General features: G+C 37.3%; 2 protein-coding genes across 4 annotated transcripts in view; both read left to right on the top strand.

Annotated features, from left to right (window-relative positions):
- LOC130908505 (leukocyte elastase inhibitor-like) lies at positions 1 to 10,844 on the top strand. Of its 2 annotated transcripts, XM_057823974.1 has the most exons (10): positions 1 to 104; positions 630 to 811; positions 4,210 to 4,317; positions 5,190 to 5,327; positions 7,299 to 7,416; positions 7,556 to 7,698; positions 8,672 to 8,749; positions 8,863 to 8,952; positions 9,027 to 9,207; positions 10,095 to 10,844. In XM_057823974.1, exons 2-10 carry the CDS (start codon positions 635 to 637, stop codon positions 10,322 to 10,324), a joined length of 1,263 nt encoding a protein of 420 aa, XP_057679957.1. In that variant the 5' UTR covers positions 1 to 104; positions 630 to 634; the 3' UTR covers positions 10,325 to 10,844. The 2 variants fall into 2 exon arrangements, with proteins under 2 accessions (XP_057679957.1, XP_057679958.1); XM_057823975.1 differs by lacking the exon at positions 4,210 to 4,317.
- A 1,543-nt stretch (positions 10,845 to 12,387) lies between these two features.
- The window catches only part of pigm (phosphatidylinositol glycan anchor biosynthesis, class M), a 53,886-nt gene continuing 51,400 nt past the window's right edge, over positions 12,388 to 14,873 (top strand). For both annotated transcript variants that reach the window (XM_057825148.1, XM_057825147.1), the window contains exons 1-3: positions 12,388 to 12,743; positions 12,832 to 13,005; positions 14,678 to 14,798. In XM_057825148.1, coding sequence (XP_057681131.1) covers positions 12,573 to 12,743; positions 12,832 to 13,005; positions 14,678 to 14,798 — 466 coding nt within the window. In that variant the 5' untranslated portion in view covers positions 12,388 to 12,572. The remainder of the gene's footprint in view (positions 12,744 to 12,831; positions 13,006 to 14,677; positions 14,799 to 14,873) is intronic.

The following is a 14,873-nucleotide window of genomic DNA, read 5'->3' as shown; positions in this document are numbered from 1 at the left end:
CCTGAATGATGTTTATGGGTGTGCCAGGGTGAAAAAGCATGAAATACGCTTTTGACAGCTTCCGTCCTTGCGTTTACTGACTACTTAGGGAAACGCGTCTATCAGTAAGTAGTAAACGTACACACTTCAATTTATGTTTGATTTGTACTCTATAGCCAGTGAGCCTTATATTATGTACCAATTTAATTCAGGAAAATTATGTAAGGTTAGATATCAACAAGACATCAAAAAAAGTTATGTGTCAGGATATGTAAAATTTCGATTCTGGGAAAAGTCAAGGTACAACTGCAAATCGATCACTTGATACCAATAATTCTTCTTTAAAATGGAAAGAAAATTGATGTATTGCCGGCAAATGTCTTGACAGTTGTGAAAAAGGCACGTCAAGCACAATTGATCCAAAAGTTCATTTTTGATTTAGAAGTTCTCGTTTTTGTATTGCCTGATTGTTAAAGTCCTATACAGTAGTGTAATTTGTTCATAGCTGTAGTCTGCTTGGCATGATCTTTATGTGAGAGACCAAGAAAGGTGATCTCAGGTTAACAAGCGTGTTTAACAGATAATTACGGCTACAGAATGTAAAATGGTTTCTTTCTTCATTTTGTCATTTCCCCCTTTTTACCCCCCAGACACAATGGCTTCACCTCCCACTCTATCCAAAGCCAACACCAACTTCTGCTTGGATTTGCTGAAAAAACTGAGCGACAATGACAAGACTGCAAATATATTCTTCTCCCCCTTCAGTATCTCTTCAGCCCTGGCCATGGTGATGCTGGGATCAGGGGGCAACACAGCCATGCAGATGTCTGAGGTATCGGAGTAACGTGCACGCCATCAAAAACACATCTCATTTGTGAATAATAATTTTCTTTTATAGGATCATTCCATCCAAGCAAATATACAGGTGTAAAACAATTGCTTAAAATGTGGTGGTCATTACAATATTTCACAGTATATATCAGAGGAAAATGGGAAACATTCATAGGTTGAAGTATTTCACTGAATAATGGGATTGAATGAATGTATTGTATGAATGTTAAAGGCTAGTTTACCATGGCTGTACTACTAATTAAAAAAACAACAACTAATATTTACTTGTAAAGGTTTGCTGTCTGAACGTTACTCATTTCCTAATGTCATTTTTCACAATTGGCAGTGTGTCGACAGCAACATGGCCCTGCCCTTAAAGTCACAGACGTATCTATTCAGTCGGAGTAGTTGGAATGTGGGTGAAACTTTATACTGCAAACACAAAGTGCAATTTTACAAAAGGATAACATACGTAAGGCCACACCTACAGAGCTGGTTTATGTACTGTGCATACGTGCAAGTGTGCATGACCGCTGTTAAGAGACTTGGTGAAAGTAAAGTCAGCATAACATTCGGTCTTCAACCCGATGTTAAGTTACTAAACGGTGATGTGCTAGGGCAGACGACAAGGATTGTGTCAGTGAATGTTTTGAAATGCATTCAACAGCTGTGTTAAAGCACCTCTGACTATACTCCATAATTTATCACAAAAACTTTGAATATTGGTTCACAAAATGTTGCTGTATTTTACAAATGGGTCATTTTCTGTAATGGGGAGCCATTTGTGTTCCACCTATAAATTGAGCTGTATTGAAGTTGGACAATTATGGATTCAACTTATTTTTGTGTCTGTGTATTATAAATTGCCGTCTATTTGAAATTCAAGGGTACAGGCTCCTAAATTCATTTTTTGGGGGGGGAATTTAATTTACTTCTGGGAAAAGGTTGTTATGGAATGTGGCTCTGTTCCCAGTGTGTTTCATTCAAAATCAGGCTATGAAATAACTAATATAAGTAGAAAAAAAATCTGCAATAATTGTTATGATTTTATTGTCCTGGATATAATCGTGTGTTGTTTTGAAATTAAAATAGATTATTTAATTTTAAAAAAGGTGGTCTGTTTGTCCCCAGAATCACTGTCCACTCTGGTTCAACAAATTCTGTGCAATTTGTTAGTTACTTGTTAGTTTCAAGGCTCCGGAATGGCTAAGCTACCGCGAGCCATATGGGTTTTCTAGCATGCCAATAAAAACCATATGCACGTATGAGAAACACTGATGACCCATGCAATCAACAGTGTTGGCTATGTTTTCAAGATAAAGTTATTAAAACTTACCATTGCATGTCAATAACTGTAGTATGAACAGCAACATTTGTAATCCAGCAGCTCTGCAGGGAACAGGATGTCTAGGCAAGCAAGATGGAGTAACATCACATCGTTTTTTTTAATCACGCTGATTTTTTAAATTGGGAACAAAAGGGACTCCCCATCCCCAAAATCAATGACCCTGACACACTGTATTGTTTACTCTTTGACCACAACATGGCTATCGTTTGAACAGTTGGATCTGTTAATATCGTTTTTTTATTGCCATGCTAGCAAACCCCATTAACTTGTGCTAGCTTAGCCACTCCGGAGCCCTGAAACCAACAAATAACTAACAAACTGCACGGAAACCAACTTCAATGACCAATTAAACCCAAGCTAACTCGAAGATTAAGCCTAATGTGAAAAATTCTGAACTTCCCCTTTAAATTGTTTTACTGCCCCTTTAAGAAAATCCCCATTTATGAATTTTAAACTCTTCTGTGATAACATCACACCAGTAACGGCAAATTCAAGTGTGGTAAGCAATTTTATTTTTTACCTCTTTTAAAAATCTGATTTTGCAGTTTTATAAAGTACGTTTCGTGTTGTTGATCATAATGGGTCCACTCTGTTAAAACTCGATATTAAAAGAATTAGTTGAATTGAATTATTTCAAAAAGTATATCTGTAAAATTACGTATTTCTCATCAAGTATCCAAAGTCATGTTAGCTATTGTGCTAGCAAAGCTAGGTTGAGGGGTAACTTTAGGACAAAATGTCCCCTCTATTAGTGTACATGCTGTTATGCCCAATTGACACCCTATAATTTAAAAAATGACCCAAATACTTAAAGCAACACTAGCTAATTTTTCAACCTTTAAAAAATTTTCAAAACAATAAATGATATGTCGACTGACAACTAATGGAATAACACCTCTTTTATATGTTGAGCGGGTCTGTATCTCTTTCACTGATGAACTTTGAGGAGGGTGGCAGAAACCCTGCCACACAAAAAAAAACCTACAAATGTCCTGACTGCTTTACGGCATACGTCATTTCCCCCTTTCATGATAAAGACTGAAGTCAATGTGAACGCTTTCGCACAAATTCTGCAGAGATGGCAGAGCAACAAAAGAGACAAAAAGTTTTGTCCGAGGAGGGGGAAAAAAAGTGAGACTACCCGGGATAAAAGGATATGCAAGGGAAAAAAAACGTTCCCCCCCCCCCCCGCCCTCCCCAAACCTGTCAGCACTGACGAGTTTGGGTGGGGTGGGGAGTTAGGGGGTTGGTTTGAGGTTAGCCACACTAAGCCACACGGTTGCTAACCGTCATATGCCATTGTTAAGCCACAACTGGCTTCATTACCTTATTACTGTTCATCCTTCACAAAGCCGCTGGAAACAGAAATGTCATTTAATCCATCTGCAGGCGACCGGGAGATCGTGATTTTACGACACTGTGTGGGTGTGCATTGGGCTTCATGGGAAACGCAGTCTTCTTTAAGGCAAAACACTACCACTTTTGTCCACCGATGTCGCTAAAATCGACCAAAACTGAAAAGTTACCTAGTGTTGCTCTAATTCATCAACATCCTAAAGCTTTTAACTGTAAAGGCATTAAGTAGCTGGGTAATATTCATGTTCATTTATTTTATAAATAAAATGCATTATTATTATTATTATTATTCGTATTTATCATTTCAAGTATCAAGTGAAGTTAATTGCTGTGAAATGAAAATAAAATAAAATTAAACCACCTTTTAACACTTCTGCAAACTCTGATTCATAAACTGTCCAAAATAATTCTACAGCTATAAGGAGTATCTGGAAAATTAGTCCAGTAGTTCAGGAGATTATTTGTCTTATTTTTACCGAGTTGTGCATGTTAATGCAAAAGGTCATAGACCAAAAATGCTTGGGCATTGACAATACTAGTATTTTGGTGTTTGAATTGTTTTGGGAATTCTTGATCTAAAGATAACTTTTCTAGAGGAATTGTCCATTTTGCATCCATTTTCATAAGGATCTGGTTGTCATAATCCGTTAACAATTGATGTTTAACTCACTAAAGAATACAACTTGTACCCCCAGGTTCTTCATTTCATTGAGCCACAGCCAAAGCCAAAGCCAATGCAAATGCAAATGCAAATGCAAATGCAGCAACAGGTCCAGTCCAGTGTGCCAGCATGGCTGCAGAAGGTGGTAACATTCATAGCCACGAGAACGTTGGAAGCATGTGGAAACTGTGACTAACCAATGACCTGGGTGGTGTTGGTTAAAGCAGGGCGAGTCCTTGGAGATTGGGAAATGCCTGTTCTAGATCCACACCCAATGATGTTGCATAACATGGAGGAATGAGGCCCTCTCCCTCTCTCTCTCTCTCTTTTCTTTTATGGTTTCTTCCTGGTGTGGCGGCTAAGAACTTTCTTGTTATAGGATAAATAATTTTGGGATTTAACAATGCACCATACACTAAAAATGTGATAGGTTTTCTCATATGCTTTTTATTGGGTGTGGGCACAATAAACAGTATTAAGTTGTTTTAAGATTTTTTGGGATTGTTTAGTATTGCAAGTAGATTAGTTTTGCAATGCACCTAAAAAAAACTCATTAGAAAGAAGAGCTTTATCCGTACAGACGAGTGTTATGCCAACTCCTCTGGGCAGCGTTCTTCAACTCACAATAGCACTGGCATGAAAATAGGAGTACATTTAATTACAAATAGTCTAATAAAAATAACAAAGAAAAAAACCTTTGAAATGCCTACTTTAAATCTAACAATCACCTTGATTTTATAGTGCAAACACGTCTCTAACTAATGCAAACAATACTTTTTCAAACAGTGCACTATGTTTATGCAGGCTTTAATAGCGCAAATAACAACTTGGTGGTGGCTGCGTTGCATGTGTGCATCTGTGTAAAGGTTGTCTTTCTAGCTTTTCTAGGTACATGCAAAAGGCATCCCATTGATTTTAATTGTGTTTCCAGGTCAACCTAGGTGCATGGTTATTAAGTCAACATAATTCTATCAATTAGATTGCTCTCTAACCCTTTTCCCTGTTGGTCCACAGTGTCTGAAAACCAAGGGTGAGGATGAAGTTCACGCCAACTTTGCAAAACTTCTGACTGAGTTGAACAAACCAGGCGTGCCGTATTCCCTCAGTGTTGCCAACAGACTCTACGGGGAGCAGTCTTACAAGTTTGTTGAGGTCTGTGTTACAGCATGCCATGCTTTCATGAAGATGGCAGACACCGATAACAACTGCAATGCCTATCTTCTGACATAATAGATGTACCAAAATTGCCTTTAATTCTCCAACAGACCATTTCTATTTTTTTTTTTTTTTTTTTTTAAATAAAACACACTAGACAAAACAAATTACTTTGATATAGGTAATGGTGACCTTCAATCAGGGTTCGTACAGGTCCTTGAAATCCATGAAAATGCTTGGATATCACTGTTGTATTTTCAATTTTTGAAAAATGCTTGAATTTTGCATAAAGTCCTTGAAAATGTTTGGAAGTTTTAGGAACAATACAGTGGTACCTCAACATACGATCGCATGGACAGTCGACGTAAAATTTGACTCGTCATTTGTCTCGACATAGGACTACATGCTCGAAATACGAATGCATGGCGGATTTTCTTGTGAGAGAAATCAACATGGGTCTCAAGAAGGTTAGTGCAGGTGGTGAAAAAAGGTAAAAAGGTGATGCTTACCATTGAAATTAAGAAGGAAATGATAGAAATATACGAGCGGTATGTACGTCAGTGGACTGGCTCGACAATTGGTCCGGAATATGTCTACAATCTCTAGGATGACTTTCATTATTATTACTATTGTAACATTGGCAAGGAAGTTGCCAGCTTTGTCAGGTTTTTAATCATTTATTTCAGAACTTGTGCAACACAACATGGCTACTGTTCGCTGTTGCCAATGCCAAAAACAACAGGGGAAGAGAATGCAAAAACTAAAAAAATGTAGAGGTCCCACTATATTTCACAGCACCTTGTCTAAAATGACAAATAAAGGACAATAAACTAAATTCGCTTCATTACTGCTACACGCTCGTTCTGCAGTTGCTTTCCTTTAGTGTCCCGCGTCACATAGATGCTCCCAAGAGTAGAGTGCATTCGAGTCCGTGCGTGAGTAGTTCGAGGTTTAATCAAGTGAACTATATACAAATACAGTGGTTTTAGGTCAATTTTATTGTATGTTATTTAATAATGTGTGATATTAATTCATTGTGCACTGTGCACTGAAAGGGCGTTGCTACTTTTCATCTCATTGTACTATGTATAATGATCAATAAAATCTATTCTATCCTATTGAAATCTATCTAAATGCATACATGTGCATTTTCTGTTATTTAGTGCAATATTTTTATCACACATCCAGTTCCTCTTTTTGTCACATTTTTTTTCGCGACCTCCACACCCATCCTGCCAGTCAATGTTTAACCCGGCTGGAAGCCACTTTGCTTGGTTTTGTTGCCGTTAGGAATCGGCCCACTCACCTGGTTCTCAATCGGCTCTCTTTGTTGCACAAGAAAACAGCCATTTATCTTATGTCAAGGAGTAAGAGAGTCTAATTGCCTTGTAATGAGCTTTACTAGTTTCGGCAAGACCAGAATAGTTTTTTTTTGTCCAGTTCCACACAAAAGTACATTGAGATATCATTTAGCTTAGTAATTGGATAGCGCATTTATCAAGGTTTCATAAGTCGTGGCTTATGTTCTCAGTCCACCGAACAGCATGTTATCAGAGTTTGCTACAAAACGCTCACTGCTACCAGGAACGTACACTCCCATGGGGGTTTATAATCGACACCTTTCATACTAAATTTCTCGAGGCTCCAGGGTAATAGAACATTATGGAACACGTTTACATACTTGGGAGAAGGCACCATATTTTATTCCTGCCTCATTGTAAACTTGGTTCTAGAAAAACTGGAAAATTGGTCTTACAAGTCCTTAAATAGTGCTTGAATTTGGACATGAAAAACGTGTATGAACCCTGTTTAATGAACATCACCAGGCAGCTATTGGAAAAAGCATGTTTGTTTTTTTGACATTTCGTTTGCTAAATTAGACAGCATGACAAGTAGTTGTCAGTATGCTGCAGGGCATTGTAACAAAGTTAAAACAGAATACTTTATGGTAGGTTTTCATGTTTTTAGGATTTCCTAAAAGGGACGAGGAAGCACTACAGAGCAGAACTAGAGTCAGTGGACTTCATTAACAACCATGAGGCTGCCAGGCTAAAGATCAACAGCTGGGTGGAGAAGGAGACACAAGGTTGAGTTAACACACGCACACATAAAGTTTCCTTTCCCTAACTTTCTTTTTTGGTTGGTGTTGTAATTTTGATATACACATAGTTCAACTTTTAGCATCTGAGGCTAGTATTTTTATTTGTGCATCTGTTGCTTGCCAGGTAAAATTAAGGATGTTCTGGCCCAGGGTGTGTTGGACAGCCTGTCAAGGCTGGTGCTGGTCAATGCCATCTATTTTAAAGGCAACTGGAATAAGAAATTTCAGGAGACCTCAACACACGACGCTCAGTTTAGGCTTAACAAGGTAACACTGCCATGACATAACCTGTAGATAAATACTGACTCACAATCAGCAGAACAATGGAAACTTGTAATGTTGGTTGTAAACTTTGTGAGCTCCAAAGTTTGATTTTCCTTCCTGCTTTTCTGGTCATAAAACATATTTCCACTCCTTTGTTAAAGTCAAGTAGTTTTTTGCCATACACAGAAGGACTTTTTTTTTTTTTTTTTTTTTTTCTAAAGAAAACATTTGTTTTTGTCTGAGTTGCAACTGCACAAAATGTGTTCAAACTTGGGGCCGAACTTTGCTCTAAGTTGTTGGAAGTTTTCGTAAGCAGGGCATTAACTCATGAGCTAATGAACACTTAACTTTGTAAAATTAAACCTAAAAAAAATAAATAAATAAAGAAGCTATTGCTGTTTCTCTTATTTCTTTCTAAATTTTTGTAAACATTTAATGTATTTTGGCTAAACATGGCAATGGTGTCAGAATAGTGGAAAGACTTGGAACTAGAAAAAAAGTAAAGGGTAATTTTCCCTTCTAATTGGGGAACACATTAATCGTTTAACTTATTTATGTCACTAATTAGCCTCCGGAAGTCATGATGTATTGCTGATGTAGTATATATGTAATGGAACATAATAATAATATAATAATAATAGTAATAATAATAATAATGTAACGAATCGGGTATCTAATGTGGTGGTTGTGTTTTGCATACTGTTCCTGAACGCATCGTGTGACTGACGAGAGAGTGATATGTGCGGAAGAGTGGGAACCACTATACGTATATAGGAAGAAGCCACATATTTCTTTTGATGCATAGCACAGTATGATAAATTATTGGAGGGTACAATACATTACATTGATGTATAGTACTATACATCCACAGATAGAACTACAAGCCCAATAATGTATTTTATTGATTCACAGTTGCTTTCCCAAGAACAAAGTGTTAATTACAAGACTCATGATCTTTATTGCTGTTTTTTTAAAGAATGAAACCAAACCAGTGAAAATGATGCACATGAAAGACAAATTTCCCCTAGCCTTCATCCCTGAAGCCAACTGCCAGGTATTTAGAGGATGAACTAATCTAATCTCACAAGATTTGCCTATCATTGTGGCAAAACAAGAAAACCAAACATAATTTTTTTTTTTTTTTTTTTTTTTAATTCTGTTGAGCAGATTTTAGAGATGCCTTACAAAGGGAAGGACCTCAGCATGCTCATCTTTTTACCCAATGAAATAGAGGACAGTTCAACTGGACTGAACAAGGTAAGACAAACATTAATACACTACTTGGCTTTTTGAAACGGGCAAATTTAGATCTCATTTCATACTCACAACAGATAGAGGAGAATCTGACCTATGACAACTTTGTGGAGTGGACCCGTCCTGAGATGATGGATGAAATTGAGGTCCAGGTTGGCCTGCCTAGATTCAAGATGGAGGAGGACTATGACATGAAAAATGTCTTGGTCAGCATGGGAATGGTGGATGCCTTCGACATGTCCATGAGTGATTTTTCTGGTAGGGTTTGTGTCTGGAATATATTCCACATTTATTATCGCCATTCAAAAACAGACCTCACAATTTTGACCTTCACATTTACAGTGTTGCCTTTAGATAAACCTTTGTTCCATGACCACGCTCAGAACTCAAAACAATTATCTTAAATGATCTTTACCAAAATAATGGAAGTGTCTTGATCTGTTCCAAATTTCCAATGAAATCCAATACAAAATGGTAACGTGTTTGAAAAAGAAAATAACAATATTTTCACGGATTACTCACACGAGTACCAGGAGATTGTGTTTCGTACTCACTGGGTGGTTTTAAGCAGTCTTCCTCATTGTCCTCCTGTGTGTCTCCACCATTAGAGGTCAATTGGCTAATTCATCACGGCTAGCATGTTTATTAGTGATTGCTTGCGTTATATTCATTTGCTCTCTGCTATTTTCATATTTGTCAGATAAAAGATGGCTGAAATTCTTTGACTCTTCATAAAACACACCTATTTTATGAGCGAGTTGTAGGAGTGAGCGGCAAATCTTTCACCACATTTCAGTGCGCTCATCGTTAGCTTCAAGCCACGGCATGTCTTGGAGCCACTTTTCAGAAAAAAACTCTTGCTCCGGCTCAGTTAGGTGTTTCTTTTTTGATGTTGAAACACCAAAGAAGCCATTTCAAGTCTTGTTTTTGTTTTTTTTGGCATCTTAACCTACAGGTACGTAAAGGTGCGTCGAGATGTACATGACGTTACGACTATTTGATTTCTGTTGGGCATATGTAGCTGCACACCAATTATGTGCACACCTGTCTGTAGTATTGTACTTGACTCTAAAGCAGGTGGTTGTTCTCCAACATAGCTCACAATGTTGTGATCCCTTATGCCTTTCTCTCTCTTCTATTGTCAGGCATGTCTCCAGCTAACGACCTGGTATTGTCCAAAGTCGTCCACAAGGCTTTCGTCGAGGTGAACGAGGAGGGAACCGAGGCTGCAGCAGCAACTGCTGCCATCATGATGTTGCGCTGTCTTCCAATGCCAACGCCCAAATTTATCGCTGACCATCCCTTCCTCTTCTTCATTCGACATAACCCATCCATGAGTGTCCTTTTTGCTGGCCGATATTGCTCCCCTAAATGATTACTTTAGTGCTTCAGTGCTGCAGTTCCACCTAATATTACGCTACGTAGTGTGAACCAATGCACCGAACCAACCTATTGTGTCTTTTTTGTTGTTGTTATGTTTATGTCAGGCTAATCATTTTATGTGATTCCCCAATGATTTTGCATTTATCGCTCACTGCAAATGGCTTTGGGCACATTCTCTCAACCATGGATGGTCCTTATCTGTTTGGTGCCTTACATTACTGTATTTTACTGTGTATACATTACACATGTTTTATATTCAACCATTCTATAGTTATACCCAAAAATAAATAAATTATTGTCTAATCCTCATCACACTTATGTACCAAAGACAAAAATGAGGGAAATATACATTGTCCACACCTGTGTACAGTTTAAATGCTAATTAGGTATATACATTATTCATTACAGTGCACTATTTGATGATTAAAGTTAACTGAAATGTAAACAGCTCAGCTATTCTATACTGTCTAAACATAATATTGTTTACTGCAATAAATTGTTTTTAAAACAAAGCATCAACTGTTTTTTTTTACAGTCACTAGTGATGGAAGAGGTCACATATAGGCTTAATGTCGGTATTATGATATTATAAAATTGTATCAATTTACACAGATAATTTATCTAATAAAACCTGTAAAAATAGAGTATAGGCCTAATAACAGACTTAATAATCAGACGTGTGTAAAATTGTATTAATAACAATGGCCTTACAGTCATAATAGTTAAAATTGTGATGATGATGATGATGATGATGATAACAATCTTAATCATAATGAGCATAATCTCCACAAGCTCACAGTCGCAAGTCTGGCGATACTGCCCATTATCAATAAATAGACTATTTGCTGTCAAATGAAATAGCAATAGGTTGTTTGTTTGTTAATTTTTTTTGTTTTTTTTGTTTTTATTAAGTGAAGGATGCAAACGTGCAGCAGTCATAGCTTGACTTACTATGCTATTGGGGGGGGGGGGAGCAATGGGTCTTCTCATTGCAGTTATTTTTTCTGCTCTGCACTGATATTAATATTTGCACAAAGCCAATTCAAATAAGTTAAGAACATTGGTTAGAGTAGATCTGACACAGATAGATTTAAGACCCCTTACCTGTTCTGTACAGGAACACTGATAATTTTGATTATTTTGGCATATTATACTGCCTCTTCCAGGGTCTTTTAAAAAAAAAATTTTTTTCTTTTTTCTAATAGGGTGTCATATGGACAGAACAGAGAGGACACTAACAGATGGGACATTTTGTGATAAAGTCAAAATGCTTTACAAATAAACCTTTTAAAATGATTCAATTTCTCTGGTATGTAGCTTTAACAGAGTTGGCACGTCATGATCAACAACACTAAACGTACTTCATAAACTGCAAAATCAGATTTCTAATTTAATTTTTTATTTTATAAAAAATAAAATGGCTTACTACACTCCAATTTCCCACCACTGGAGTGATGCCATCGCAGAAGAGTGATGTCATTATTTCTTAAAGGGACACTAACACAACAGAGTGGACAGTGACACTGGGGACAAACAGAAAACTTTTTTTTTTTTTTTAATCATTATTTTAATTAAAGATAGCTTATCTGGGACAGTAAAATCACTAAATTTATTCTGGGTTTTTTTCTTCTTACATTAGTTATTTTATACATTGAATTTCAATGAAACACACTGGGGACATTGCAAAATTCCATAACAACCTTTTCACCAGAACTAAATTAAATTTTTACAAAAAATCTAATTTAGGAGCCTGCACCCTTGAATTTACTGTATAATGGAGGACAATTGATATTACACAAAAAATAATAGTAAATTGAATCCATATTTACCCAACGTCAGTGAAAATACGGCTTAATTTTTACTGGGGACACACATGGCACTCTAAAATATGACCCACCATTGAGTAATTATCACTAGTTTTTAAAAGTAAATCAAGAAAATGTCTTTCACTGGCATCACAAAGTGAATCCCCCTCCTAAACGAACGAGGGCGCTGTACAGAGATGTAGTAAGATGTTGGGCAAAGAGCGCTGACACTTCCGGGTTATTTCCGGAATTTAATGTTTTGAAAGCATTTCCAGCATCAAACATGCAAACGTGACAGCAACATTACTAGCACTTCGTGTGCAATAGGTTAAAATGACAGCAAATGTTCCAACAGAGGCAGACTATTAGGCGAATGTACCGTAATGTTTGCTAGCATATGCTAATGTGGTAGAACGTACCTTTTCTGCAGAAGCCATGGAGAGGCTAGTATCTAAATTGACAGAAAAGCATGTTCTCTTCACGGCTTCTTTCGCTATACGTCTTGCCTTGGTTGTGTATGGGGAATTCCACGACAAGACTATGATAGTGAAGTACACTGATATTGACTATCACGTGTTTACAGACGCTGCGAGGTTCACTACGAAGGTAACGAGGTGTCATGGTTTTAGCTTCTTTTACTATACCAACACGCGGTACTGCTGTCATGACTGTTATATGATAAATGTTTTCACAGGGCGAGTCCCCGTACAACAGATCAACCTATCGATACACACCACTATTAGCCTGGCTGCTCACTCCCAACATTTATATCCACATGGTGTTTGGAAAACTCGTTTTCATCCTGTGTGACGTGCTATCCGGACTATTGATCTACAAGATTCTTTACCTACGAGGTCTTGGCTCAGAGGTGTGTTTACTGTTAGTTTTTGTCATGTTTGAGAGGGTAATGGACAAAACCTTTTCTGCCTTTTCCCCCCTGGTCTTTTCAAGCAAGGTAGGACAGGACAGGTTACCTGTTGCTTTGAAAACCCTGTACAGTGGAATCCAAGGGCATAGGTTTGGTCTCAATATTGGTAGGGATGATATAACAGCATAACCTGCATGACTGCATGTACACTTACACTGCTGGGGACGTAGCAATAATAAGACCAAACAGATTGGGTGAACGGGGATCAGCGCTGCATTTCTCACCAATATGAACCTAATTAATTGATAGGCTAAATGGTTAATGCAAAATAAATCTGTATTGACTGATACGTTCACACTGCAAATTTATTACATCTTAATCTGATATTTTTTCTTAAATTAAGTCAAATAATTTTCTCCATCATGTTTTGAGTGTTAAAGGTTAGTTAACAAATGAATACGTCAGATTCTTCCACTTAGTTTAAGTAAATACATTATTACTATTTGTTCGTTTTAAGCCCGTACATCTATAAGTTGGTCTTTTTTCACCTAAATCAAGAAAAAATGCTTTCAAATAATGTTTTGAACAATATTCAGTCTTGAATTAAGAACATTTCTGAAGTTTTCTTCAGATTAAATATACAAACTTTTTGCTTAAAATAAGTGTTAAGCTTATATTCAGCTGGCTATTTTTCTTAAGAAATCTGAGTAAAATTTACTTGAAGCACTGGCAGATAATTTCACTTATTTCCAGTAGATTTACACTTAAAACAAAGTAACCACATAAATACAAATGAAAACTGGGGAGAAGGGGGTAAACCTTGGTCCACTACATTTCGTACAGTTTAATTAACGTTAAAAGTAGATAACATACAGGGGGATATTTCTTTCAAACCAGCTTCCTCCTCGAGTTCGAGAAATTCGCACAGATTAATGTTATGCTAACTCTGATGCAGGTCGGACTTTCAGTAGCAAAATTAGTGGTGTGTTCCCCACCTCCAGAATATTGACATCTCTTTACATTACTTACAGTAGCTGCTGCGGGCAGAAAAAAACTTATAATATCCCTTGTCTCCGAAGGGGGCGGAGGAGGCGGCACGTTGTATTTCTGTCGGGCTGTGAATGTGTGTGTGTGTGTGGGGGGGGGGGGGGGGGGTGTCCAGTCATCAGCCAATCAAACGTGCCTTTGAGGGGGAAAAATGGACTGGTACATTCAGCAAGTGTGATGGTGTGAATGTAAGTCTGAACATAATGAAAGTACTTTACTTCACTGAATAATGGTTGGGTCAATTCTGTCCTTACAACATATGGGAAGACAATCTAAATTACCTATTTAATTGAAGTTATTATATAATGCAAATAAGTTTGCTTAAAAGTTGGTGGGGCAATTTGAGCATCCTGAAAGTTAGTAATGTTATATCCCTACCGTCCCTATGCAAACCTATGCCCTTGGTGGAATCTTTAAGATGAAAGTGCTTTAGAAAGACGCAGACACAAAAAAGCAAAGCTCATCAGCAGAGTTCACCTGATAATTGTAGTACAATAATTTGTTCATCTGATGATAGTGGTACAGGCCTTTCCCTTGAAAAACGTATTTTAATATTCAACCTGTACAACATCTACGGTGTTCGACTTTAAAAGCACTATTGTATTCTAAGTGTAATTATGATTAGACAGCTCTACGGGTTTGTTCGCTGTGGCTCCTCAACCCCCTACCAATGGGAGTATCCAGCCGAGGGAATGCTGAATCCATTCTGGCAGCTTTGGTACTTGGGACTCTCCTTTGTATAGAGGGTAAGCGTATGGATAGACAGCATTGAAAACGTGTAGATGGGCAACATTAAACTTAATGAATTCAAAATTTGAATT

Source organism: Corythoichthys intestinalis, chromosome 20 (assembly GCF_030265065.1).
Source record: "Corythoichthys intestinalis isolate RoL2023-P3 chromosome 20, ASM3026506v1, whole genome shotgun sequence".
NCBI lineage: Eukaryota > Metazoa > Chordata > Actinopteri > Syngnathiformes > Syngnathidae > Corythoichthys > Corythoichthys intestinalis.
This window is presented reverse-complemented; position numbering and strand designations above follow the sequence as displayed.

Coding starts and splice junctions, on each gene's coding strand:
- LOC130908505 (XM_057823974.1), top strand. CDS start 635: ATGGCTTCACCTCCCACTCTATCCAAAGCCAACACCAACTTCTGCTTG. Junction 5,328..7,298: donor AGTCTTACAAGTTTGTTGAG/GTCTGTGTTACA, acceptor TCATGTTTTTAG/GATTTCCTAAAAGGGACGAG. Junction 7,699..8,671: donor CTCAGTTTAGGCTTAACAAG/GTAACACTGCCA, acceptor GTTTTTTTAAAG/AATGAAACCAAACCAGTGAA.